General features: G+C 41.3%; 1 protein-coding gene and 1 long non-coding RNA gene across 5 annotated transcripts in view; both read right to left on the minus strand.

Moving 5' to 3' along the window:
* The window catches only part of LOC109983752 (RALY RNA binding protein like), a 104,027-nt gene that overhangs the window by 32,356 nt on the left and 46,732 nt on the right, over positions 1-24,939 (minus strand). For all 4 annotated transcript variants that reach the window (XM_065948796.1, XM_020633596.2, XM_020633595.2 and 1 more), the window contains one exon: positions 24,616-24,889. In XM_065948796.1, coding sequence (XP_065804868.1) covers positions 24,616-24,871 — 256 coding nt within the window. In that variant the 5' untranslated portion in view covers positions 24,872-24,889. The remainder of the gene's footprint in view (positions 1-24,615; positions 24,890-24,939) is intronic.
* On the minus strand, positions 4,432-6,889 carry LOC109983753 (uncharacterized). Its single transcript, XR_002277971.3, has 3 exons — positions 6,793-6,889; positions 6,353-6,506; positions 4,432-5,068 (listed from the first exon to the last, which is right to left on the minus strand). It is a non-coding gene; the product is annotated as an uncharacterized lncRNA (long non-coding RNA).

Here is a 24,939-nt window from a genome sequence, read left to right on the forward strand (position 1 = left end):
TTTCAATCAGACGTTTCTTTGTGAAGCGTTTTTTTTAAAAAGCCTTGAAGTTGTTGGAAAAAGGCAGCGCTTCTTTTCAGTTACAGTCCTCCCAGTCACACAGGAAATTTAACAGCAATGTATTCATGCTGGAGAAACACTTCTTCTGATTTTGTAGAGAACTGCAGAGGATCAAAGCAGAGTTTTCAAACTTGCTTTAATGTCTTGATCAGGACAGACTCAGCAAAGCAGATACTTGCAGAACAAATGTCTGGAACAAACTTGCTGTGATCAGGGGCGTCGCCAGGATGTCTGGGGCCCTTAAGAAGATATCACATTGGGCCCCTGTACCACAGCCTCAGGGTGGTTTCATGTTAGGGACCAGGGCCCGGATCCCCAGAGTGTGACTGAAATATGACTCTTAAAGCTGCTACTCAGTATTTTATGTCAAAAACAAATCGTTTGAACAAAGCATTATGTCAAAGGGGTCACTGAAGTGATTTACACGCAGAGATTTATGACATACAGGGATTTCTGTTGTGTCTTTAAACTCGTTTATTTATGGATTTCTGACCTTCAACTTTACACGTCAGTCTTTTACTTCACTCATGTTCAGCCCAAAAAGGCAGTTTTCTGACAAAACAGCTTTAAGAATATCTGCCATGCACCAAATGACACAAATGAGTAATGTGAATGCTGAACTGTTGTTTTTTTCCTCATAGTCCACTGCACAGCTCCTACATTGCACCTTTTGTACATTTTGTGTTTTTTATTGTTTATTTTTTATATTTTACATTTTTTTATTCTATTTAATATACTGTAATAGCTTCTTATACTGTATTATTTAAGTTGTTGCTAGTTCTGCTTTATCTCCTTGTTAATTGTTTAGCACCAATACACCAAGTCAAATTCCTTGTATGTGTAAATGTGCTTGGCAATAAAACCCGATTCTGATTCTGATTCTGACCAAGAAACAAATAGCAAATACTTGATGGAAAATAGCGCACTATTTAAAAGCTAAGCAAGCGTTTTGACCCCGCCAAGAATTGGTGGAGACAAAAAATGGAGATAAAAGAAAAATAAATGACTTACATTTGCTGGATGTCTATAAAAAAGCAGATTATATCATAATGTTGTGTTCATATCAGTGTTTCTCTGCTCCAAGAAGTAAAAGTTAAAGCTATTGCAGGTTGAAACACTGACTTTAGCTCGTTATTACACCACTGATAAATATTCTAAAGATGTCTGAGACACGGGTGAACACATCTCCCCCCCCCAAAAAAAAACATGGTGCAGTCAATGTTTCACAGTGACTTTCCATCATTTGAAAGCCTCTCGTTAGCAGCCAATGTTATCACCACCACAGGGGTAGTTCAACTAAATATTTTAGGTCAATCCATGTGCTGAATTTTCCTGTGTAAGGAGGGCAGGTTGAGGACAAACTAACAGCAAGAGTTAACTTAAAATGGACATTTTCCTTAAGTTGAATCTACCCTTTTTTTAAGCACTTTATGTACTCCTCAAAGCACTAAGCACATCATTACCATCTCTACGATACCTAGAACTCCTAAAAGATGTGCGTGCACTTAATCTAAAGTACTTTGCATTCTCTACTGGCATTTGAAACACTCCCAGCGTTAACAAATGACCCTCATTTAAAAGCAGAGGGATGGCGAGATGCTGCCGATGCCCAGGGGGAAGATTTTCTACATGATGGATATAAATCTGCTCAAGCCATCACATCTCATTGGTCCATGACTTACAGCCTCTCTTAGCTCATTAGACTGGGAATGCTTTTGGCACTGAGTAATTGCAAACGTATCTGCTGCAACTGCTTAGCAGTCTGTGACAGCAAGAAAACATTCTGTCCTTGCTAATAGTGGGCCTGCAAAGCCCGTACAACTCCTTTGTTTGGATTCGGTCTAATTCGATAGGCTAGTGTTGAGCTGAAGGTGTAAAAAATCTTCTTCTGCTTATTTCAATTCTCTTCATTTACAGAGAAAACTCTCTGGTGTTTTTGCATATTTCATAGCTTTCTCACTTTAGTTCTTGATATTGATGCATGAAGATTACATTCTCTCAAATGGGCACTATACTCAAACTAGGAAGGAGAACTAAGTGTCCCGTCCTTTAAACATGTTGCTACCAGCTACACATGAGCATCACACAGCAGACAACGAGCTTCAGCTGTGAATGCAACCCCAAATCTGGAAAGAAAGATTGCGCACTCTGGTGGAGAACAAGCAGCATGACAACAGGAGATTTAAAGGGAGCATCAAATTCTATTTCTATATTGTTGTTAGGTAAAATGTGTGTGTTTTTCATCACAAGCAGAACAACAGAGAGACAGACTGTAGAGATAGTATCATGCAGGCAGCCCCTATGCTGCTCTATAGACAGTGAACAATCAAACCGATGAAAGCAGCCGTGGTTATTTTAAATGCACAGGCGCTTTCTTCTCTTCAGTTCATTAAGCATTCACACAGACCTCCCCCGGATACTGTGCCTTTCACTAATCTTTTTCAGAGGGACAGCTTACTGGATGTTTTCTTTTCTCCTTTTTGCAATAAAAGATCATTATCTGTTTATCTGAAAATTATTGTCTGAACTTACAAGCAGCAGAACAACATGTTTTTGGCTTGTTTTGACAAAACACATTCAGATACCAGATAGGTTCAGAGACCTTTGTACTGTAATACATTTCCATTCATTTCAGGGTGATATGTGGCTGAAGTATCCCAGCATGCCTGTTTCCAAGAGAATTAAACACACCTGCAGAAATAAAAACGACTTAGGTTGGCCACATGTTTTAAAATGGTACAACCGATACACTCTTATTTTAATGATTCATAAAGAAGGAACCAAAGTGTTGGAAAACCTTCAGATCCTCAGCCATATATTTTAACCAAAAGCAGCTGCAAGAGCTATACTAGAGAGATCACTGTGTCAACCATGTGTGTAATTCAGACAGTGTCATGAGTTTTCCTTCATTTTTGGTAATAAAAAAAACAACAAGTAATCACCCTTGGGTGCTATAAGGACTTGTGTGATGTTGCGGTTTCTGTGGTTTCAAAACAGTTGTCAATCGTTTGTTTTTTACCAGAATCGTAGCTTATCCAAAGGTGTAAAAATCATGAATTGTGACAATGTGACAACCTTATTCACGTCTAAATTGGAGCTTCAGGTAAAGACATCTTTGGACCTAATAAACGTAAAACTGGAGGAGACAAATAGGCCAATAAATAAAAGGGAAAAACAGGAAAGCTTAATTATCAACACCAAAACTCCAAAGGGTTAATTTGACATCCTGCCAATTCAGGTCGTAAATGGGCAGGTCCACCTGACTACGTGATGATGGAACAGCCTACCTTACAAGGGGTTAATTGTATGACTTAGGCCACATAGGGCAGGTGTAGTGATACTAACACCCCTAACGCCGACCTCAAGTGGTTCGGCCAACTTTGTTTACAAGTAAAGCGGGAAATAAGAAATCAGAACAGCCACAGTGGAGACGAATGGAAAAAAAAAACACATGAAAGGATTAAAGGGACCGAAAAGTGGAGTGTATTGGGTCAAACGACAAAATCTCGCTGAAGCTGCAAAAATAATTCACAACATGGGCCTCTTTTTTTTAATCAAGGCACAAAGTCGTAAAACTGTCAAGGACGCCAATGCCATCTCAAACGGTCAGCAGGAAGAAGAGGAATTAAGAGGACAGGGAGAAACCCTGGACAGAAGATCGACTTTGGGCCAGAGAAGCTCCGAGGACCTTCAAACAGGTGAAACACAAAAGCAGGTTAGAAGCAAACTGCCCCTGCTGCAACAGTCCGATGTTTGATTTAGATGGAGGTTTTGCTTTACGCTCAGTTTTTGATGTTACGGTGTCGAGGGTGACCATGTTAACTGGCGACTTTCAGCTAAATGCAACTGTGGTTGTCGTGGTTACAGTGGGAATTGTTGGCTCTGGGGCTAGGTTAACACGGTAACAGATTAAACCCAAACACCTGCGCTGTAACTAGTCTTGTGTTCGTGTGGTGGTTAAGGTGAATTATTTCTCAGCAACAGTGATTTTGGATTTGTTTAATATCTTTGCTCTAAGCTCCACTTGAGATACCTTATTTCATTTTCTTTTCAAGTTTTTATGTAGATGTGCCCAAGAGCTCCTTCCAATAGTCGAAATGCACATAAAGCTGCAATTATTGCTCCCTTGTTGTCTAGGTGTTCACTTACTTGACCTTGTGCTTTGTTCTATAAAATATGAATGAAGCAGTCACTAGTGCTAACAAATAATACGTAATTGGTCCTGCATTACTTCACTTTGTCTTTATAGTTAATTATCTAAAAACTATTATCTTATTAGTCTTTCTTTTTTTACAGTTTGATGGCTCCAATACTCATCTCCTCTTACGCCTTACCTCAAACTACTTCAAACAAACAATTATCAAAAATCACTGATTTGGCAAACAGGTTTAATCAACATATTTCAAGCATTGGAGTTACAAATAAAGTAAATGGTTAAAATATACATATATATATGGCTACTTTAATGCTACTGAAGACACATGTAGCCATGTTGTGTGTGTAAGAAATTAGGAACTTTGCTGATGTGAAAGACGGTTATTTACCAGGTGTATGAGGAGTATACTGTCCAGAGGAGTCAGGCCACTTGTCTCTGATCCGCCACACACAGCAGCTAGCAATAAAGAAGGGGTTTGACTTCTCTAATGCACCTTGTTGCCAATAAAAAGAACTGCCTAAATGCAGCATGGCGGTACTCTTCCTTGTCATCTTCTGGCTCCTTTGTTTTGCCGAGCAATGTGACGTCCTCCCTGAAGTCTCTATGAAGTCGCAGCACACCTTCTTCAAGGCAGTATACAGAGAATGACGCAAGCCTGCTGATGCAGCGGGCCGGCTCCTCACCGGTTTCCACACACACACACCACTGTAATTCTTTCACTGCTGCAGGTGAGGTATAATCTTGTCGCTGCTGACGCGTCCTCCGGGCATCAAACAACAGCCCTGGTTGGCGTTCAAAAAGATCAACTGTGACTTCTCTCAGCTCTTCGGTAGACATCTCTTGAAGCTGCCTCTGTAAAAGATCAACACATTTAACTTCACTGTTTTGTAAAGCACATGTTATTTTTTAATTTATGGATGCTGAGTCAGTATTAATTCATACTATGGAGAAATATAGTGGGACCATTTACATAATTTAACTAGTGCTGGGCGATATATCGTAAAGCTCGATTCGATGCTTGACATGGAAAAGGGAACGTCGATTTTATTTTTTAAACTACTTCAAAGTTTTCTCGTGATAATTCGTTGCTCCTGCCGCTGAGTAGCCTCGCTCTTATAAGCGACCAACACGGAGGAGAAAGAGAAAGATGCGAGCGAGGCCGAATTACTTCCAAAAAAAAGGGTCTCATAACGCAGGGCTCGACATTATAACTGTCCCGCTGGCCTGATTGACAGAGTCCGACAGCTGATTGCACCTTCAGCTGGCGGCTTCACTGCTTCATTGTGAACTCGCACACAGATTTTTAGCGCAGGTTTTCTCGACCAAAAAACACGTTGGGTAAAACAGTTTTAAAACCATCATATCCCGACAAAAGCCGAGCTTAAATCAGCATTCAAAGGAAAAAAAATAAAATCAGCGGAAAAGTTGAGAGTGACAGCAGGACGAAAACAGAACGGAGGAAAGTTTGAGCCACAGTGACAGACAGCTGGAGGAGCTGGAACACGTTAAAGTTAAAGACTAGATCCTGGTAAAGATTAAAGTTATTCCCAAAACATCTTAGCCCTTAAGAGAGCTCCTAAAGTAAAGATCTGAGGATGAAGAGTTTCTCACAGAGAAGAAAGAAGGAGAGATTCCAGCTCTATCACATATTATTAATATGTGATAGAGATTAATATATTAATATCAGATTAAGTAGACTCTTACAGTTACCAGCATGGTGAATAAACATGAGTAAATATTAGAAAAATACACAATATTTTTTTATAATTAGAGCTCAATTAATGAAATAAAAGTTGTAATTGCCTTTTGCATCAGAATGGTTCAAGAGTAAATTGGTGACTGTTATTTTTCTAATCAAAATGTTCCTGGTCCAGTGATATATTTTTTTTATACAGTAGAGTTTTAGTTTTATAGGCTACATTTCTAAACTTTAATACGATAAATATCGAGTCATATCGAATATCGACATTAGGCAAAAAAAATATCGTGATATAAAATTTAGGCCACATCGCCCAACACTAAATTAAACCATTCTAAGCCTGAAGTGAGGTGGCCGGATAACTGCCAGCTTTCCTGTGGGACATATTTCTGCAAACAAAGTGTGATTAAACCCAATACTACGAGGATGGTACAAACCTTTGCCATCTCTTTTCTTTCTTTCCGGAGGGCCTTTACGCGCTCTTCCTCAGCTAGGATCCCAGCCTTCCTACTCATCTTCCTCCCAGTCTCCTTCCTCTTCGTCCCAGTCTCTGGCACTGGCCTCGTCAGCTTGAGCAAATTCACATTCAGGCTGTGAAAGTAACAGATGAGTCAAAGGGGGGTTTCCAACGTGTATAGACAACTACAGTGCCAACATTTACGCAACTTTGGATAACTCTTTACACCTGGGGAATAGTTTACCTCATGCTGTCCCTAGCGGCTAATACGAGTACTGCGCACTCAGCCAAAACAACGTGATAACTCTTTAACAACACAATTTTAATTACATTACTCATCACGTTTGCATTGCATTTTCCTACAAACTAATTACGAATATATTCACCGTTCACCAGCTTGTCATGCGTCTCTTAACTTACCTTATTATTCGACATGTCTTGCTCCTCTGCAGCGCTTCTCGTATTCTTCATCTTCTTCTTCTTCTTCTGCTAGTACTGTTTAATAGTGGTAGACAAGCAGCTTTTAGGTGCATTACCGCCACCTTCCGAACTGGAGTTACAAGGACTGCCTCTTGTTTAGTTTTTTAGACACATCTGAGTATAAAAAAAAATATATAAAATAATATAAACCAGGCATCTGTTAGGAAACTTTCCACCCTTAACATCTGTAGTAACTAGGCCAGCCACTGATGCATTTGTCTGAAATACACCACTTAACACGGTGACCGGTTAAAGTGAAACACATGCACAGTAAGTATTTTGTTGTGATACAGGTGAATTAATTCCCAGTTATAGTGATTTTGGTTTTGAGTCATCATATACTGTAAGACTATTTTTCTTCTTTAAAAAAACCAGTTTTAATCGAACTTTCAAACAAATGAGTTACAGATAAAGTGAATATTAAACATTGTTGTTTATAAATATGGCTTTGGAATCTTGGAATTTAATGCCCCTAAGATTCGTGTAGTCCTTTATGGTGTTTGTGAAAGAAGTGAGGGGCTGCTGCAGATGTCAAAGAGGACTGCTATATGTCAGGAATATAACGAGTGTACTGTCGAAAGTAACAAGGCCACTTGTCCTGGATCTGCACCACACAACAGCTAGGAATGATCACCTGGTATCTGTGCCTTAATAAACCATGTTGCCAACAGATAAAATTCTGAAATGCAGCATGGCGGTACTCTCCGTTGTCCTGTCCTCGCTCTATTGATCTGCCGCATGCTGTGAGGTCCTCCCTGTCTTCTCTATGAATGTGCAGCACACCTGCCTCAAGACAGAACGTGGAGAATGCCCGTAGTCTGCTGATGCAGTGGGCCGGCTCTTTTCCACTGCACTTACTCTCCAAGTATGTATACATGTCCCTGCAGTTTACACACACACACACACACACACACACACACCACTGTAACTTTTTCCACTGCTGCAGCTGGGGCAGAAACTTGATGCTGCTGATCCGTCTTTAGGGCATCATACACCAGCCCTGGCTCGCGGTCAAGAAGACCAATTGCAAGTTCTCTCATCTCTTCAATAGTCATCTCTTGGACACTCACTCCTTGGCACTGCTTCTTCTCTTCTTCTTCTTCTTCTTCTTCTACTGTTTATTGGCAGGTGGCAAACAGCTTTTAGATGCATTATCGCCACCCTCTGAACTTGAGTGATGATGGAAATTATATTTGTATAACGAATGGACTAAAAAAATGTCTAGTCTTTACCAAAAGTCTAAATAATCCCAGTACCCCACATGCCCCGAGTTAAATTGAAACTATATGTATAATATATAATTATATGTCAATGCCTTTGAGACAAGGAAAAAGTTTGCTGAGAAGTAAGGTACATGAATATTGGGACAGGAAATATATGATTGTGCACGGGCCTGCTCATAACAAATGCAAACAGAAGTTGCTCTTTAAGAACAACTTTTTGTTACAATTGTAATGATGGTTAGTGCAGTATTATTCTCAATATGAATGTGATGGATATGTAAAGGTTTGAAACAGACAGACAGTCTGATGCTCTAATGTAGAGCGGCCAGATTAACTTTATAAGACTGTTACATCGACCATGATTTATTAAAAAGTCTTACAGAAGAAAACAAGTCCAAAAAGTGTTTGGGAAGTCATTTCTTAGCTATATATTTACATAGAATATACAAGGTGTCTGCTATGTTAATGTTTGTTGCATATTGGAACTCTATCAAAGTCTAACAACAACTCAGAAACACTTTTACGAACTTCCTGGCTGCAAACACAAACAGTCTACCCCACAGAAAGTGTCAACCCCAGAAATAGAAACAATATCTAACACCTCCAAGTTTTAAACTTTCGCTGACTCGTTCCCACCGCTCTCTTTTTATATTTCTGATACTGATACAAACTGAAGAATAGGCACCACCTGTCTGTCTCCGTGTATGTGGGACGAAAAGAAAAGTTTGTCAAAAAGAAAACACCTCAAATGAAAATGCAACTTTTGAGTCACGCAACATGACTCAAAAGCCTTCGTCAAGAAGAGTTTTCATTTGTGTACAAATAACTCTCTTACAAGAATCAAAAATAACAATGGTGGGCCTTACAAAGCATTCATATTTCATTGCCTTCTGGGAAAATCCTACAGAAGTTACAGTCAACAAAAATAGAAGCAACAAACGTAAACCTAAAGGTGCTACAACAACACCCTCTGTGTGTCTCTTGCACGTTTTGTCTTTGCACAACCTGTAGCTGATGTAGAATCATCTCCTTTTTTTCTCCACAAGGGGTCACTGTTGATCAAAATCATAACAAAGACTTGAGTGAAAAATGAATCTACTTCAACACCTGCATCTCCAGTTGAGATGAAAACCTTGTTTGGTTTCTATTTAGTTCACTCTCCTTCACTTCAAGTGTACACAGACATTTGCTAGTAAAAACTGCTCGATAGTAAACGACTTCTCAGCAGGAAAATATTCCTAAAAAAAGAAAAACCCTTCATGCATTAGTTCAATATCAGTTGTCACCACAGTATTCAACAGTTCTTGCTGACTTCTGTGATCACCATTTAAATAAATTATCAAGCATTTAAAAGCTTAAGATGAAAACAGTGTTTCACAAAGAATAACTTAAACAGGCCCTTTACTTAGAAAAGTGGCTTATCCAACGCCTCATTATGCTATACGAGCTCATTTAACATTATGGGGCTGTTGCAGAATTGCAATATGAAAAGAGCTAATGAAACTTCAAAAAATACCTCTAAAAGATTGATAAATTCTCGACATGGACTTCTTTTTAATTTATCTGCCCTAAATCTGACAATGCTTTGTAAATGATAAAACAGACATAGCAGAATGAATATAGTTATTATAGTTGTACTTTAAATGGAATATTCTAATCTAATATTTGGCTGTTTCTAGGCTGTCAGTATGATGCATATTAAATCAATACTTGTCTCCAGTATTTAAAGGGTCACACTTGAGCACATTAACACCCAGCAATCCAACAAAGCATTCTTTCCACATAGGTAGTGAATGAATAAAGCAGACAGAGTTTGTCATGGCAGTAACAAGTGGTAATAACTGCTGTGTACCACAGTGTGGTGCTCAGTGACCACGGAGTGAAAACGTGTCCTCTTACACACACACACACACACACACACACACACACACACAAACTCACTAACACACACACACACACACTCCAGGATCCATGATCTTCATTGACTCCATATATGAGGAGTGGAGACCGACTCTGTCTTGACCTGTCATTTCAGACCAAATTAACACTTGATGAATTTCCCCTTTTGTTATAACAAGCGCTCGTCTTGGCCGCGGCTCAAATCTCTTCTGACAGGACGGCTCCCACAACTCAGAGTAATGAAGGCAGCCCATCTTCCCTTGTTAGATGAGCTGCATAAATACAGACACAGCTCATTAATAATTCTGTCACACAGGTATAGGCTGCGGAACAAACGGGGACACACTTTACAGCTCCGGCACTCCAAGTCCCAAAACTCATCGGCTGCAAAGGGCCTGATAGGCGTGTTTGGAAACTGTGCGCTTAAAACATAGCGCTTTAGATCTCGGTACTAAAACGACTACAGAAGAATCCAGCTTTGACTTTTTTATTCTTTGACTTCCATCTACTGTTCACCAACGTATGTCCCTGATTTATATAATCATTACTTTTGCAACTTGTTTACCACGACTTGCTTCTCCACCAAGGCTACAGGCTAATGAACAAGTGTGAACAAGCCGCAAGGAGTTGTCAAGGTCAGGAATGCACTTCAAACCAGCTGCTATCTGTTTAAGACAGCCCCTCCTTGTGTGTGTATGAAGCTCTCGCTTGTCAATTCTTCCTCTGAGACTCGGAGCGGACAGCTGTGTGTTGCTCTTCCAGTCTCCAAACAGCTGCAGTAGACGTTTGGTCATCCTTACCGGCTCAGTGTTTTCACCTTTTCACTGAGCTTTAAGAATTTGACTCTTGTGCAAAAAATGAGTGTCTGGCTGCTTTGTGTTTTTTATCAAATCTTCTCTGAATATGCAATATATTCAGGAGACCTTTTTATGAGGAGGTCAACTCAGGTAGAAGTCATTATCCCGTACTGATTCCCTCCTAATTAAATCTATAGCAGCCACAAAGGAGGAGGTGCAGATAAAGGAGGTGAAGCTGAGTTTGAGGAGAGATATTTAAGCTTTCAGATAAGTCAGATTGTGCAGAACAGGCGTTAAAAAAAAAAAAATCAGGACTACGGTATGTACCAGATGTTTTGTTTTTAATCACTGAATCTCCAATTAAACACATGTCCGCATGCGGATCTTTAGTCAGAAAGAAATGGTTGCCCTCTCAGCAGCAGCGTAATCCCTCTAACTGCTCCCCCACTGCCCAAAAATAGCACACAGGCTTAAGGTCTAAGAAGGCCAAGTGGCCACTTTTGTCATGCACCAGTGCTCTAAACTGTGCTCCGAGTACCTTGTGATGGTTATGGCCCGGCTGTGAACAGTATCTGGATGGTGTCAGAGAGGTTACTTGTAGCTGCAGCTAAATGCAAAGTGTTGACTGCAATAAACTTGAGGTAGTTAACCGGCCATCACGCACGGCGCGACCTTTACCGCACAGTGGAGCCCAAGGCTGGGTCCTGTCCTCCAGCTGTGAGTCAGTATTCCACACTAATAACACGACGGCATGAATCACGGGCCCCGCTTGCTCTGCGGCGTAATTGGCGAGGAGGCCTTGTGAGTAAGACGACGGAGGAGCGAGGAATGATGGGAGCAAAGTAGCGTGAGGGAGCAAGTGGACGGGAGGGAGGGAGGGAGAATAAAAGAGGAGTCAAATGAGGGAATGTGAAAGATAAACACATGAAAGAGCAAGAGAGCGCTCCAGGCGAGGTTATGGGCTGTTTTTAATGTTACTTTGTTTATACTGTCCATCTTCATTCAGGGGAGGGGGGGAGAACTCCCTAGTGAGTCTGTCACTGTGATTCTCAACTTGCACGCTAAGCAGGGGGGAGTCAGAGGGGTCGTGCCTCAGAGCCCTGCAGACATGACAAAAAAAAAAAAACCACCTCTGGGGTTGCGGTAATTATCACAGCATGTGCAAAAGTGACTCACAAACCATGACGCCCAACCGTCACTGTCTCGATTCCTCTACGTCCACCAGCCTGTGGTGCACATTGACGATTACAGCGCAAATTAAGAGACCATACGTGACCGCTTAGATCATTTAGTACGGAGTGTTGTAGGGCAGATTTCCCATTACGGAGGTCTGTGTCAACTTTGTTACACGGGTCTGTCTGTTTAGCTGATCGCTCTGTGTGCAAAGGTCGCGCTGCAGTGGTCTCTGTCGTAGCGAGACTGCACACCTGGCAAAAACACACAGCTTTTTTTTTATTGAAGTATTATCTCCCAGCATGCACAAGTCGAGCATCTGTACGAACACTAATCCTGCACAAAAGGCTCGTTACTCTTGATGCACGTCGCTGCGACTCCTACAGATAAAGTCAGAGTGAAGCCTCTTTAGTTAATGTGCTTATTTAAAATATGCTAATCATAGCAGGGAGGAAGTGCCGATACAGAATGTGCAGTTTTTTCTTTTTTCGGCTTTAGAAGAAAGTCTCAAATTGCCACCAATGATCTTTTCATTCAAACCCATCCTGTGTGCATCAGCATGCACTGAACGTGAACCTCTCCCATAGTAAACAGCCATCTCTCGATTATGCGAAGGGAACAATTATCCGACTCCGTTCTTCTTCACTGGGCCAAAGCCTCTCCCCCTCGCCGCCTGTGTCTCTCTATCTCTTATGTAGATGGATGTAATATTAATGAACACATCTTAGCCAGGATGCTTGTTAGGCTTCAAGCTAATCCTGTTAGTTTGAAGCCTCTCTCACTGTCCCCGCTGCTCAGCTCAGACCGGCCCCGCCATCACTTTATTTATTGACTGCTGTGAAAGGAGAAGGAACGGAAAGCTTCAGGGATCCTCGGTCGGCTAAAAGGGGGAGAAACGTAGCCGCAGACTCAGAGGAGAGGAGGCTGGCAGGTCAGAAGGAAGATATGAAGACAGGGATGAAGATGGATGTGTGTCTCTGCCTACTGACGCGTGACGGCTTCAGTGGCACATTCCAGATCCTGTCATGACCAAGGGTTACCTCTGAAAGAATTTATTACTCGATACTCGACTACCTTCAAAAACAAATTAGTCGTTTCAAGAATGTATGTGTTGGCTTGTGTGCTCTGTTTATAGGGCTTTACTTTCTCACAGATTAACCCAAACATGAACACACAAACACAAAGCTGTATGTGAAATATCAAGGAATAAAATAGATGCATTTTTCACTCCTAAAACCTAAAAGAAAAACCCAATATAAGACAAAGTATTAAAGGAAGAAAATGCAACATTTCACTCAAAAATAAAGCCGAATCAAGTCTGTAAATGTCTCTCTGAGTGAGAAGCTCGAGTCCCGCCTGCTGTATTGTTGTCAGGGCCGTGTTAACATCATGTTCATAGCCTCAGCTTGCACATTCACACTTGGCAATTTTCCTTTTCCTTAAATATGACGATATTTAAGGACGATATAGGAGTCTAGTGGTTAATGTGCGCGCCCTATGTACAAAGGTTATAGTCCTTAAAGCGGTTGAAATCCGACCAGTGGCTCTTTTCCAGCGTGTCATTCCACACTTCTCTCTCTCTCACCCTGATTTCTGACTCTATACACCGTCTTCCCTCAAAATACATAAAGGCATAAAAGGCCCACAAAATAGACCGTCTAGCTGATCAGGAGACTTGTTTATGATAATGACATGATAGGTTTCATATAGGTAGCACCGCCCCCTTTTATGTGAAATGAGCTGGGTGTATTCGGTGGATAACCAGTTTGGTATGACAGCATTACTCATGTCAGGATTAATGATAACAGAAAGATATCTCGGGTTATGTTGAACTAGCTTCGTAGTAGAGGCCCCAGATGGCTATCGATTTGATATTTTTGTTTTGGTTCTTTTGCTTGCGCTGAGGAGGCAGATTTCTCAGAACACATTAGAAACATGGCTTTCACTTAATAATCCAAATTGCTGCCTGTCAGACTAAAAGCCCTCCACCCTGCATCGCGAGAGCTTTTCATTTTTAATGATAAATATTGTTTTAACAAGCGTGGCGCTCTGTGGCAGAGGTGATGGAAAGTGCAATATGGCGAGAATTAATGATGATTCGTACATTTGTAATCAGCCTGGTAATAAACCTGAAGTGCACACTGTATCAACAACTGTGTGACAATAAGGAAACAAACCTGCAGGAAACAAAATCACACAAACCAAAACAAGCCGGTTTTCTGAATTTTAGACATGAGCATATGCACCCGCCCACGCACTCACGCACATAACTCAAACACACACACATACACGCTCACACACACACACACACACACACACACACACACACACACACACACACACACACACACACACACACACACACACACAGAGCTTTGAGGAGCCCACTGAGCCCTGCACTCTGACTCTGATTCACAGCTCAGTGTTTCTCTGTCTCCTGAACCCAGGTTTCTAATCAGAGAATTAGCTGCAGTTTCTCCTGCCAAAATCCACACAGTAATCCATCTCACTTTGTCCACACTGTGGCTCATGCCCCACTAAAGCATTTGTCAGAATGCATGAAAGAGAGAAAGAGAGAAAGAGAGAGAAAAGAGGGACAGAAAGAGATCCTGGCAGCCGGGGAAATGTGCTTTCCTGGCTTCCTGGGTGGCTTTATTAAAGCCTATTAAGTGCACAATGAGAATCTTTAAATTTCTTCTGTATTGTTCTCACAAAAGGAAACACAGTCTTATATTCTGAATACGCCACAGCCCATATAAATCCCCTAGCTTGGCTATACTGTTGATGTTACTGTATTTCCGCGCACCGCTCTGTACCTGCTGTTATGGATGTTTTTGTCGAATGCTGGGTCAGGCCAACTGTGCATTCGACGTCCGGCAGAGTCTCTCGGAGCGTGATTAATGAGGGAGGAGACGAACAACCAGGGTGCATTCTAATCACCCACAAGGACAAGAGAGAGATATGGAAAGGAAGGAAGAGAGAGAATAATAGAACAAAGACAAAAAGAGAGAGGGGAACGCGGTCATGTTTAGAAGTGTTGTCGCTCTGGTTCAAATCCTTTTTTTTAAACCGAATGAAGCACAAACCAAAAATTCTCTTTTGACATCTGCTAGCATTCATAGACCCCACATACAAGCACACACACACACACACACACACACACACACACACACACACACACACACACACACACACACACACACACACACACACTCGCACATGCTCTGACACGCTGAATACTCACACAGCCTCAGCAGCAAACACGAGGACATGAAAGACACAGAGGAGGCCTTTTGGGGGTTAGGGTTGGCACGGCTTAGTCCAGTGGATCACGAAGAATTGGCCCTTCTAGTCGCATACTGCAATACCCACAAGGCCTCTCCACCCCTCTCTCATGACTCTTCATGCCTCTGAACCTGGCTCTCAGAGTAAAGTTACTGAGCTGTGCCGTTATTGTACACATAGTTGGAATTATCTATGCAAATTTCAAAGAGAGAGAGCGAGCGGTGAATACTAATGGAGAGTGATAGAGAGAGAGAATTACAGCAGCCAGGTGGAGGAGATGCAGGAGGATAGGTTTGGCTCGACATTAAAGAAAAAAAATCCCCCTTGGGTATTCACTTATAATGTTAAGCCTGTGATATTCAGAGCTTTTAAGGACTCTCGGATATTTTGTGAGGAAGTGTTGCAATTTATGTTACAGCCTCATGTTTTCCTGAGTTCCACATTTCATTTTTTTATATTCAGAAAACTGGAGGCTCAACACAAAACAGCGAGTTAACAGGTCTGTGATCAACCCTGCATTTTGATATACAGGTATTAGATATGATGGTATAGTTTTACCTTTTTCATAATTATGATAAAAAACATTTGTCTGGCAGAGAGAGGTTTGCCTTCGTTTCCCCCCTTGTGTTATACTACCTTTTATTAAATCAAACAAGATATTATGTGCTTGGTTTTTAGCTTTTCAGGGGATGAATGGGGGCTTTCGATGGAGTGTTGCTAGCTCTTCCCAGTCTTTGTGCTAAGCTCAACAGAGCATACCAGGTGCTAACTCTCCATTTAACAGACAGGTATGACAATGATATTGATCCTCTCATGTAGCTACGGCAAGAAAACTAAAGAGAGTCTTTTCATTTTGACAGTAGGGCAATCTTCTTACACATTTCCATTCCTTTGTTCTCAGAAGCTAAGCTAACAAAGTCCGGGCTGCAGCTTTAAAGGAAGAATGTGTGACTTTTTGATCCAGTAGATGTCGCCCTAGAGCTGCAGCATTAAACCAAAACTCACCTCCAACCCCTCTCCACTCGCGTTTTCACAAAGTTATTAAACAGAGCGCACCACTAAGCACAAGTGGCGGATGAAAGTGTCCATTGCTCGACCTGCAGATGCCCGTGGTCTGCATTGTTTTGTTAGCAGGCTAATGTTAGCACACTTTGGCTAACTCATAGCTCCATATTGCATACAAATTAACACAAAATGACCGTGATCTGATGTAAACACAGCTCTGACAACAATACAACCGGTGAAACTCACACTTCTCACTCATTGTAGACAGTCATGACTCAGAGAGACATTTTTTTTTTAGGATAAACTTGATTTCTGCTGAATTTATGTGTAAACTATCGCACATTCTTCCTTTGACCAATCTACAATATGCTTTCCAAATATACAACAGAAGGGAATACAGCTTTAAATCAAAACACTTCTCAATATGAGGCGTGTCAGTGGATCAGTCTGTAGAGACTTGGGTTGGGAGGGTCGCCGGTTCAAGTCCCGGTGCGGACCAAAGTATGGAAGTTGGTCTGGTTGCTGGAAAGGTGCACGGCCACGATACGAGTACTGCCAAGGTGCCCTCGAGCAAGGCACCGAACCCCCAAGTGCTCGGGTGCTGTTTCATGTGCAGCCGCAGTCAATGCATGTCCATAATTTCTGTTTTGTGCAGGTGTGTGTATGTGTTCGAGAAGCACGTCTCTCAATAACAGAGTGTAAACCAGAATTTCCCTCCCGAGGATTACAATACAATTAACAGCACACATTTGAACATTATATCAGGCCTTAACAAAAAATGAAAAAACTGGGCATCAAATATACAAAAAGATGTTGCACCATCTGTTTTTGGCGAGCTATCAGTAAAAAAAAACAAATCTGCAAATACAACATATGCCGCCAGTAGCTGTATTTTTTACACTGCCAAGATTTCCAAGAACCAGTGTGGCGAGCAGCTCTCCCTGCACACTCTCCCTCTACCTGTCCCCTCTCTGCATCCGGTGCTCTTTGCTATGCATCATGTTGGCCCAAAATGACGATTGATTGCAGTGCCACTGCCTTTGTAATCCGCTTAGGACGGATTTTGCATCTAAATCACTTTATTATTTATGTGCCTAACTCTTGCCAATGCCATTTGGAGGCAGTATGATTGGTGATCCATCACACATTATCCTTCACTGTGGTCATTAATATTGTAATGGCACGGACCTTCAGCATGAAACTTTCAGGTGGAAGGGAATGCAGATGTCTTCTGGGAGAGCTACTCAAAGCAGGAGTCAATAGAGTGAAGAGTTTCAGGTGTGCTCGCTGCCACACGGACCCTCCAGAGATATTGTTAGTCTGCCCTCTCTCTGCCATTAACCTCTCTCTGCTGTTCTCCTCCTCCTCTAACTCTGCTTCCAGGTCGCACAGCAGCTAGTGTCTTCATACATGGCCTCTCAGAGAAATATCGGATTCTATTCTTCCATTGTCCCTTTTCCATCAGGACTTCAATCACCACCTGTCAATCACACGTGTGCTGCCTTCAGGCGGACACACACAAGCAATACCACACCAGGGCATTGTCGGAGAAAAATACAAAAAGAGATGGAAGCTCAACTAGCCACAAAAACATCAAGTATTGATGCTATCATCCTTTTTTGATACCAAGCTATTACAACAATACATCCACGGTTCATTTTACATTCATAGGACTTTGATACTTGAAGAAAACTCCTTAAAAAGCTCCTGATATTTCCAGGAGGAGATGTATGTGTGAACACACACTGCCACATTTTTCACTCTGACTTTACCCAGATTTTCACCTGCCAGACCCCTTGTATGCCAACAATTCCGAGCGAGCTGATGTGAACGCAGCCGGATATTATCTGGAGAAATTCACAGTATTTGAGCAGCATTGAGGACCAACATATACAAATGTTGATAATGAATTTAACTGACCAGTAATTCTGGTGATGACTAACAAGACTGACAACATTTAATTGCCTGATTTGTCTCTTTCTTTTATTTTTTTTATCTCTCCCTATGCTCATTTGGATACCCAAGCTTGAGTATCAGTCTCTTCAAGACAAATTCCTTGTATGTGTAAATGTACTTGGCAATAAAACCCTATTCTGATTCTGATTCCAATACCAACAGGCTTAAAAAAACCATTATTGGTGAAAACACATGAGTTCTTAACGAATGCTGTGTTGAGCAAAAATAGAGCTCATCAGTAGTTGACAGTCTGAGAATAGAGTGAAGTAAGTGATATGCATTAAGAAGAGGGGGAGGGTTTGAAAGGCCTTGAAGGGACACGTTGCAGATAAAAGTAGTTTTGCAAGTTCAACAGTGTGCCGGAGATTGCTTGCATTTAATTTTAGGTAAATGATGCATTCAAAAAAACAAAAAGTCTGGAATAGGAGAAATGAAACCTCATTTTGTGGTTGAATCACAGTGGTTTTGTTCTAAAGAACAAATTAAGACGCCCACACCTCCACACAGCCCTGCAGGAATGTGATGGTGTCTTATAGAGCCGCAGCACAGCAGAGCGTTTTCATTCCCAGGTCATCAAAAACCAAACACATAGTCATAAACCTGTGGTGTCTCATACAGATGCACAAATGACTCTTTAGACTCTCTTGCAGACGGGGTGAAAGGAGAGGATTGTGGCTAGAAGCAATATACAGCTCTGGATGTTCCTGTAGCATCTGTTATGTGGTGTCATTGTGTCGTATACATGTAGATCTGGAGACTCAGCAGTAACATGAGCAGGTTTAGTGCATGCTGGGACAGCTAAGGGCAAGAAATCTGTCACTCTTTGCGCGGATGGCAGCCCGCCGCGTCCTCTGAGGAGCAAGGCCATAGAGATTCAGCAGACAGATCTCAGTGGGCGAGGACGGAAACTGCTCGGATGCATTTGAGGTTCATGGATGCCAGTAATCATCATGTCACTGTGTCACGAGGAAATCCCCCCAGTCAGCTTTTAGCCAGAGGGAAGGAAGCACACAAGGAGACAAGTGAGTTGTAGACGTGTCGTGTGCCAAAACAGAGCAGCGACCTCAGATTGTTTGTTTGTGACTTTAACTCATTTTACTGTGATTGGAGAGAAATATTAACTATTTTAGCCGCAAATGAACAGAGACTGGTATGGTGTTCTTAATACAGAACATGCAATACACTCATTTTAAGAAGCATTTAGATAAACTTTATTAACATTAGATAATGCAACACAATAAGGTATATGTTAGAATTGTTTGTTATGGCTGAGTTTAAATGGAAAAGGTATCCGACCACCAACACGTTCCTTTAAAAGCTGTCGGTGGTAAGGATCTAGAAGCAAACATTTTGCTGACTTCATATGGTTAGGAGCATGTCTGGCACAATTTCTAGTACAAGTTATTTATTTCCTGCATACTGACTCCCAAGTCAGCACACTATGCACATTTTTGTACCTTATAGGAGTAAGTGGAACACAGTCTGCATTTGAATGTTTCAGCACCATGGAGAGAGACAGGCCAGTGTGGAATATAAAGAAAATGCGTAATGTATTAAATCTCTATGATTTTTCTTAAAGGTGATTTGTGTTATTTACACGGAGAAAAAACAGATCTAGCAATGTTACAGTTTCCTCCACTGCCAAAGCTTCCAATGAGTCAGCTAAGGTAATGCTTTTGTAAGTGGTCAGAATGATGGCAACCGAACGGCAACATGGGCTGCTACTTTTTACTAGTCTGTTGACTGTTTAATCCGCTGTAGCGGGTTTGACAAGGTTTCAATTTGGGGTGCCAGTCAAAGTCAAGTCTGACAAATAAAAATGAAATGCAAACAAAAAATAGTCAACCTGCTCAAAATATGACATAAAACATTCAAACAAAACAGCAATGCGAGATCAAATAAATATATTATCACATGTATCAACCACACTGCAAATAAAATGAATGTGCGCAATGTGTGTGCGCGTTTCACATTCTGTGTTTCTAAAGCAAAGTTCCGATTACATCGGTATAAAGTGATTTTTTTGCAATTTTAACACGACTGCTAAAACACTAAACTCTCTGCAACAGAATTAAATGGGAAACAGCATGCGTTTCAAGGATTCAGCACCAACTAGGGAGACATAAAGGCTTTAAAATCCATTTCTAAGGCTGATGGATGTTTAATGACTTTTTGTTTTAACTCACACCTGAAAAACATAATTGCTTATTTTATAAAGTGGTGATTCATCTTCACAAAAATAATCTAAAAAACAAAATCTGCTTCCACTTTTATAAATTCTAAATACCACAGAGACAGCTGTGGTTCAAAATCATTTGGTAAATGTTAACCTTTCAACTGTATACTTTGTAGTTTTTTATACTTAATTGCTCTTCAGACTCTTTTTTGAGTTTTGAATGTTTTAACACAAACAAAGGATAGATTCTGATTTCTGCTCTGCAAGACTCAATATCCAACATCTGTGTTCCTGTGGAGGGCTTTTAGAGAAATACATGTAGAGACACTGCACTTACAGTCTGCCAGAATTGCATTCACATAACTGCCATTTAGTAATGATTGCTGTTCTTACAATCGTAGATGGGATCTCATAAAGTCCGATTCAGATCTGATAGGGTAATGAAGCATCCATTTTTTCAACAAGCAGAGGGGGCTGGAAGGTGCTGCCAGCTGTGTTATTATAACACTTCTACATTCTTTCATTAGCTGTTCTTCATCCATATCCCCACCGACACACACAAACAAACACACACACTGACAGTCTAATCTTCTGTGTTGGAGCCAGGCTATGAACTCTGACACTAGAGTATCATTGAGTGCACAGATTACTCATCACCAGTGCGTCTGAGCTGCTGGATCCAGAGCTGTATAGCAGCAGCCATGATGTGATTATTCCACTGACCTCTTTTCCAGTGACCACTGCCAGCAGAAAACCCTACTTTACAAATGTTCCTCTGCCTCCACAACAACATGTTGGGCTTCTTATTTTTTGGGCTGTGCATAATCTTAGTAATAGTTGAAAAACGCAGTCACATTTGGATGCCAATTGGGCCAAAAAAAACAAAAAACAGCAATCTGAGCAAACCAAGAGAAGTCATCTCTGGAGTTAAGGTGGAATCAACTCACAGGAAAAAAAAACAAACCTTAAATTAAACGTTTCAGAAAGTAAAAGACCGATCCTTTGCAGAGGTGGTTCTATAACTCTAAATCATTATGTGTGACTGATTAATTTCTGTGCCATACTAATAGAAAAAGGATCAGCTTGGGAGGATAAGACGGAGGCTGTCTTTAATTGTCAATTAAGAATGTATCTCCCAGTCATACTCCCCGCCACACGGCTTGATTGAGTGATAACAATGAGGGCAGGATTGCCTTGCTGCAGGGTCGCTTTGAATTGAACTCTGGAGGATTAAAAATACCTCCGATGATGTTTGCTTTCTCAACCAAAAAACTTGCTGTTTGAAACGAGCAGCCAAACCATTTGCAGCGAGAGAGAGAGAACACATAAGAGGCTATCATTACGGATACGGGACAGTGCTCACTGATGGTTTTGGATCTGACTAGTGACCAGGTTATTAATAACTGAAGTGTTTTTTTTCTGTCCTGCTGCTGATTGCAACATCCATAATGCCAAATATCAAACTAATGGAAGGCTTGATGAGCAAAAAACACATTAGCCAACATAAATCAGGATAAGAGAGCTCATCATTGCATGCTTGTCTTCACCACCATGGAACAATCGCGATTCACGAATTGTTTAAGAAGGATATACCCAATGGTGTATAATCAGGAGATGTGTCTGTTCAGTGAAAGATCTGTATGTTAAGTACAAAACAGTAACATTAAACACCTTTCTTTGCAGGCAGACAACAGGCATGCAAAAGAAGAAACCATATAGTTCTGCTGGATAGCTTTTTCAAAAAGGCCTGGACAGTTGAGACAAAACCATTTGTTTGATTTTTAGGTTGATACATTCAGATTTTGAAGAGTCCTGCATTTGCCCCTCCCCCAAGTTTTCCATTTTGTACCGCACATAAGTCTTGTTAGTCACACCTAATGCTCATCAACACAGGAGGTAACAGTCAAGGGAATACTGTTTTTAGCTGAGGAATGCCCTTGAACCGGGTTTTGTTTCCTTCAGTTGTGTTCGTTATCTTGTATAAAACTTTCCTTCTTTCACGGCCAACGCTACCCGCCCCGAGGATACTGTATAATGGAGTGGCAGAGTGTATGAGCAGTTAGAGAGATCATCTTCAAGCCAGAGGACACGAGTTGAAGAATGCGTGTCTCATGGAAATGTACATGAAGACTTAATTTTCACACAGAGAAACAAAGGCCGACCCAACCCTCAAGCCTCCCAAAGATCAGACCAAATTAATTCAACAAAGATTATCAAATAACTGACTAGTGTAATGAAGTGATCCTTGCCAATGTACATCTGTCATCAAATGGCAACTGAACTGGCTACGTAACTCCCTGGCTCACTTTTTATTCTTTGTTCTGGGTTCTACTTTCTCTTAGGTAAGTGGGTTGCAGTTGTCAATTCCCATTTGCTGCTGTGTAAGGCTTGGAGATTGCTTCTAGGGGATACCACAGCTCTATAAAAACCTCTGCCCAGGCCCTTTGAAGTCTTACACAAAGACACAAGCATCTGATGAGCTTGTGTTTAAAAACCCTTAAGCATCTCGGAATCTAAAGCATTTGGACTCGGTCTCAGGCTGGGCGGACTCCAGATTTTAAATCAAGACTTGTCAAGACCAACACTGACCGGCTATTTTTCCACACTGTGGTTTCACTGTGATTAGAATGAAAACCTCTCTATCTAAAAGAACGAATAACTTAAATTAATTCCCAATATATTATGATTGAATTAATCGGTTATGACTGCAGCCCTCCCTGCTGTTACGGTCTAATTGAGCGACACGCCCACTGCACACAAGATGATGATTTTTGATTGATATTCATGGTCTTGGTCTTGACTGGACCAATCTTGCTTGAGAAATGTTGTTAATTTTGTGAAACCACCATAGTTTGTTTCAAGCGAACTGTGCATGTAATACCTCTGATGGGCTAACCCTTGAGTTGAGCACAGTGCAGATGCTAAAGATTGACTCGTGTGTCGTAGTAAAGCCAATATTAGACCTGGGAACTTACTGGAGGGGACTACGTCAAAGCTTAGATTCTAAAAAAATGTAAACATATTCTACATACACACAACAATTCGCTCCAGTTCCTAACAAACCTTCATCATCCGCTGCTCTCTTTGATCCAATCATTCTGGCAAGTTTAGGTTCTTATACAGACACGGTGATATTTCTACTCTTGACTATTTGGTACTGATGTTCCCTGGTTGAAAAACCAAACATGCTGCACTTCCTTGCACCTCCACCTCCACCCTTTGCATTCCTTTTTATGTTCTGAGCCTGCATTCCCACAGGCGGGATTATCTACTCTCCCCTAACCCTCTCTAGTTGAGCTCGGTGTGTGACTCTGGGATGTGACGCACCAGAGCCTTAATTCCAAATCTACTGTGCACATACGCTGCATTCATATAATAATATATTCCTTTCCGGCACCTTATTTCCATCATGCACTGCTCCTTTTGATCATCTCGTAGTGGTATTTATAGCGGTGTAACATACCAGAACCTAGTTATATATTTGCACTCTTTCAACCCCAGACCCCAGGATCTCTTGTGGAAACATACTGAAAGGATTCACTCAAAAGGTCTCTCTCCTATCTGCAGTGTCATCCAGTAATGACCATTTTAAAGCAGCAGGGGGTAAAACTTTGTTTTGCTCTTTCTTTTCAATTCAACCCTGGACTCCCACATATATTTTACTATGTAAGGCTCAAGACAATGCACTCGACTGACTAAACCTTACAACATAGAAAAAACATTTCACATTCAGCTTTTCAAAAAAACAAACCATTGCAAAATGCATGCACAGCAAAAACTCAGCAATTGCACAGCATAATGTACCTGTATCCCATGCCACTTAACATATTCTTCTCGGCACAAGCGGTGGTCCCAAGAACATTGACATGCTTTCCAAAGTTTCTGGCTGGTAAATGTTAAAAATCAAACTCAGCTAACATACACTAGTGCATGGGATTCAGTGGGGATTTTCTCCAAAACAGCGTGACAACAATTACAGACACTTCAGCATTTGGGAAGCCAAGGGAAGTTCTAAACTGAAAGTCTGAGATAGGCCTGAGGCATTTTGAGTTCCCAAGAGAGACAATCCATTCCTCTAGCACAGAACAGGCTTTAACAAAACACTGGATTTCAAAAGGAAAGTTTTTCCAAAGTGCCACATAGACTTACTCTTACTGGCTCTTCATGAGTGTCTCAGGTTTCTGCAATGCAAGCAATACGGACATTTCTCACTAAATAGATGGAAAAACAAGTGACAAAGCAGACTCACCAAGAGGCTGTCCGGCGATGATGCGCGTATTTTCTCCCGACACAGCAGCTCGGGCGTTCCTCTCGTTCAAATACTGTACGAAGGCGTATCCCTTGTGCACAGAGCAACCCACTATCTTTCCGTACTTGGCGAAGATGACCTCTATGTCGGTCTTCTTGACGATGGCTGTGTTGAGGTTGCCGATAAAGACTCTTGAGTTGAGGGAGCGAGGATCATTCTTGTTGGTCACGTTGCTGGTCTGGGTTTTACCAGTCATTCTCCTCCAGTTGCCCTCCTGGGACACAGACAGAGAGGGAGGGGAGGACATACCTTTAAAAGTTTTGG

The sequence above is a fragment of the Labrus bergylta genome, chromosome 20 (genome assembly GCF_963930695.1).
Source record: "Labrus bergylta chromosome 20, fLabBer1.1, whole genome shotgun sequence".
NCBI lineage: Eukaryota > Metazoa > Chordata > Actinopteri > Labriformes > Labridae > Labrus > Labrus bergylta.